Genomic DNA, 4,199 nt, shown 5'->3' with positions numbered 1-4,199 from the left:
CGCGGCCGCAGGTGCCTCGCTCTCGTCCCCGCCCGGTTCCTTCGTGGGCCCTGCGCCGCCCTCGCCGGTGACTCGTCCTCGCCTCTGACCCGCGAGGTCTGGCGGCAGGAAGGGCGTGGGAACGGCCAGCGCCCGCGCCTCCTGAACCGGCCAGGATGAGGGTGGCCTTGGCCCGTCGAGGGCTTGCGGGCGCCCGTTGCTCCGGGTCCCTCCTCCGCCTCCTCTCTTCCCCCCCATCCCGGCCTGCGGCTGCCTCCCCCCGCGAGGCCGCCTGCCCTGCTGGAGCCAGACTCCCGAGACCCTCAGCCGGTGAAGCGCGTTCGGCTGGGCCACACCAGCTCCGCCACCTGGTCTGCCCACGGGGGCAGTGGGCTTGTGCACACTGGAGGTCGCGAGTGAGGACAGCCCTATCCCCTGCACACCCGCCCTCTGGAGCGGACCGGAACCTTCTCTGGGCAGAACACACCTCTGGCTTTTGTAAAACGCTTGCTGGGGTTGCTTGACTTCTGTGTGCCGGGTTGAGTATTTGTGAGTCACTTCATTCATTCCCAGATTGCCTGCCTTGTGCCAGCAAGATGCCATAGTCCCCACCCCGAGGCTGGCGCCTCAGTGGCAGCAGGGTGCCTTGAGATGGAGCTCCCTACTCGGAGAAAGTCAGGCAGCTGGATGGGTTGGGTGTAGGGAGGGGCGCGCTCTCCTGAGTGGCCAGGGTGCCTGTGGAGAAGCTGATCTGGAGAGCAGCTGCAGGAGAGGTGGAGGGAGACCAGCCCTGGTGGGGCAGCCCTGAAGGCCCAGGCCAAAGTGGCAGGGGGGAGCTAGAGGGGGCGGGGTCGGAGCCAGGCAGAGGGACCCTCTGTGGGTCTGTGGGTTGCCCACAGGTTTGTCTCAGGAGCCAGGTGACCCCTCCCCCTGGCTCCCCAGCCATTCTCTGGCTGAACTGTTTCCGGGGTGGGAGGTGGGCAACTGTCGCCAGTGACAGCCGCGATGCCAGTCTCTGGGGTTGGACTTGTGTTGTTGATTTCTCCCCCCCACCCACTGCCGCGGAGGAGAGACCACACTCGGACTCCCTGGGCCCTTCCCCCAGGATGGAGGGAGAGTGCGGTGGGGGTGGTGATGGTAAGAGGCCACAGGGGCCACCAGGGACAGGCTGCACTTGGGAGCAGGGCCATCTCCTCGGCAGCACTGTGTGGGCAGCAGAATGATCCCGCCGCTCCTAGGAGTTTCTCTGGCGCCAGTCACGCTGGAGTTGAGGCAGGGACACAGGGAAGCCCGCTGAACCGCAGGTCAACAGCCTCTTGCCCAGTTCCCAGTCCAAAATCTCAAAACTGGACACGTGTTTGGTAACGTGTCTGGTGGCTAAACCCAGCCTTGCCTGATCTGGACCTCCACGGCAGCAAAGCCTGCCCTGTATCGGGAGGCCACTGCTCACCTGTGTTCTTGCTCTCTGTGTGGGTGGCCGCCTTGTCTCTGTGAAGTCTCAGTGCCTTTGATTCCAGGGGGCTCCTGAGGCCCCACTGGGAGCATCGCACAGCATAGGGTGTGTGCTCCTTCCTCTTTCTAAGGCCTGGCAGTGTCTGAGTCCGGAGGCTCACCAGGCCCCGGCATCCTGGGAGAACCCAGACTCCCCAAGCAGGATGCTGAGGAAGGAAGAACTTGTTTTGTGGTGGAAGAAGAGAGAAAAGCAACAGAGACCGGTGCATTTTAGAATCACAGGAGTAGACTGATGCTCACTGCTCATCAAGCCATCCTTTTTACCAAAACCTTCATAGTTGTTCTGGGAGGTGAAGAGGAACAAACAGCAGGGGCGAGAACCTGAACGCTGGTGACTTGAGTCGTGTGCTCAGGATGGAGCTTGGCCCCAACCCTGACCTCTCACCTGAGTCCCCAGATGACCCGCTCCCTGTTCTTTCTCCCCAGGTGAACCCCACAAATCTGGGGACGTGCCAGCCGTGGCCAGGGACACCGTGAGGTTTAACCTGCGCTCCTCCAAGGACCCGGATCATGAAGGATGCTACCTCTCCCCAGGCCACAGTCAGCCCTTGGACGACTGTGGCTTCAACATGACAGCCAGAACCTTCTTCATCATTCACGGCTGGACGGTGAGCCGGGGGGCCTGCAGCCTCTCCCAGGACCTTTATCTTGGTCATGGAATGTGCAGACGGGAGCTTCCTGAGCCCAAACCCCCTGCCCTTCCTTGTGGGCCGCTCCTGTTTCAGACAGCTGTGGAGAGCATGCTGGACGTTCGCCGAGGGGCAGCCTGGACTCCCGCTGGCGCACAACAGGCCTGCCGAGAGGGCCTCTCTTGGGCAGCAGTCCAGCTTGCTGGCTCTCAAGGAGCCTCTAATTACGCTTAATTGCGCTGGTCACCCACTGTCTTGAGGGCCTGTCCTGCGGAAGAGTGGAGCTGAGTGGCTGGCCGGGCTCCGCAGTCCCGGGGAAGCCAGCTGGCCTGGTTGCCGGCGCTTGGCGAGGTGCCCTCCTGTTGCATGGAGATGGCCCGTCCCAAGGGAAGGGCTCTTTATGTGGCCTCGACGAGCAATTCACTCTGAAAGGCCCATGACAGACCTCAACAAAACAGGCCTTCAGGGCTCAGCTTCGGAAGCTTTTGACCAGCCGGGGGTTTGTGCACTCACACAATGACGGTCTGTGGGGAACGGCACTAAGTGAGTGATCCCTGCCCGGGCTAGTCGGGAGGGGCGCTCCGGCCGGTGGTGAGAAATCTACATCCTGACACGCTTTCTGGCCAGCAGGGATGTCACCACAGCCGGGGCAGCAGGCAGGGCTTACTACCTGCCTAGAGTGAGCAGGGAGGCGGCTATGGGCCCGCCTCAGCCTCGGCCTGCAGCCTTTCCATTGGAATCATGCGTTAGCGCTTTCCAAGGCCCCCTGTCAAAATGCAAATATACACTGTCTGGACTTACAAATGGGTTGCCTTCCAGAAAGTTCTTTTGTAATCTGCTTGGAACTTGGTCTGCCATAGAAGCGAGATTGTAAGTGGTGCTTGGGTTCCCAGGGCAGGCACAGAAAATCCATTTATTTGATAATGCACTTGAGGAGAGGTTTCCAACCGGTCCCGGTCGCCATTCACGATGGTGTTTCTGTGGGAAAGTGTGCTCTGAGCGCTGATTTGGGATTCCAGGGACAGACATTCCCTCCTCTGGGGTCAAGAGGGTGGCGGAGCTGGGTTGTGGGAAGGGGTCATCTGTGAGCCCTGCGTGTGCCTGGGAGTCGCCTCTCATGGTCTCCAAGAGAGGACCGAGCTCTCCAGGCAACCTGCCCAGCTGCTCCCGAAGGACACCCGGGCCGCTTGCCTGCCAGCGATGGAGACCCGGGCCGGTCTCATGCCAGTGTCACCACCACACGCAGCTCATCATGACCCCGGCAGACAGCGGGGCAGCGGCCGGGACACTGGTTGGGAAAGTCCTAGTGGGAAAGCCAGGGGTGCAGAGAGGAAGGAAAGACTGGTGCCCGCCAGCGGCTCTGCCGTGGCCGGCCCTGCCACCCTGCCCGTGTTTGGTCCCTGAGCAGCCAACGTGCATGTTCTACACTTTGCTGGGAGAGCGTCCTGGAGTGGAATCCCATGTCTGCCCAGACTCCTGAAAGCCAGAGGAAGAATCCCATGGTGTGTCCTGCTTCCTCTGCAGATGAGTGGCTTGCTGGAGGGCTGGCTGCACAAGCTTGTGGCGGCCCTGCAGACTCGGGAGAAGGATGCCAACGTGGTGGTGGTTGACTGGCTCCCCCTGGCTCACCAACTCTACACGGATGCAGTCAACAACACCAGGGTGGTGGGACAGAGCGTGGCAAGGATGCTGGACTGGCTGCAGGTGAGGGGAGGGGGAGTCTGGCTGCAGGTGGCGGGGGAATCCAACTGAGGTGAGGGGTTGGCTGGGGCTTTTAGAGAGCCGTCTAATTATTGATAGGTCTCTGGATGTTTACAGTTATTTTTAACTTTTATGGAGACAAGGTCTTGCTTTGTTGCCCAGGCTGGTCTTGAACTCCTGGTCTCAAGCGATCCTCCTGCCTCGCTGGGACTACAAGCACGTGTTGCTGCGCCTGGCTTTTTCCTGTTAGTTTATTTACTGAAAACTGGCCTTCTAGGTTGTTCCTTCCTGACCCTGGGATTGGATGCCCTTGGGCTGGTTGAGAGTGGCCGCTGAGGAGACTCTTGCCTTTGAGCGAGGCTGTGCTGGGGTGGGTGG

General features: G+C 60.9%; 1 protein-coding gene across 1 annotated transcript; it reads left to right on the top strand.

Annotated features, from left to right (window-relative positions):
* Positions 1-984: 984 nt before the first annotated feature.
* LIPG (lipase G, endothelial type) lies at positions 985-3,824 on the top strand (the record flags this gene model as incomplete). Its single annotated transcript, XM_021707803.1, has 3 exons — positions 985-1,096; positions 1,918-2,099; positions 3,645-3,824. Coding segments are annotated over exons 1-3 (474 nt in total), but the record flags the coding sequence as incomplete, so codon positions are not given.
* Positions 3,825-4,199: the final 375 nt, after the last annotated feature.

This window comes from Carlito syrichta, unplaced genomic scaffold (assembly GCF_000164805.1).
Source record: "Carlito syrichta isolate Samal-C Ts95f unplaced genomic scaffold, Tarsius_syrichta-2.0.1 Scaffold126426, whole genome shotgun sequence".
NCBI lineage: Eukaryota > Metazoa > Chordata > Mammalia > Primates > Tarsiidae > Carlito > Carlito syrichta.
Note: the sequence above shows the minus strand (reverse complement) of the source record. Positions and strands in the feature narration are given on the sequence as shown.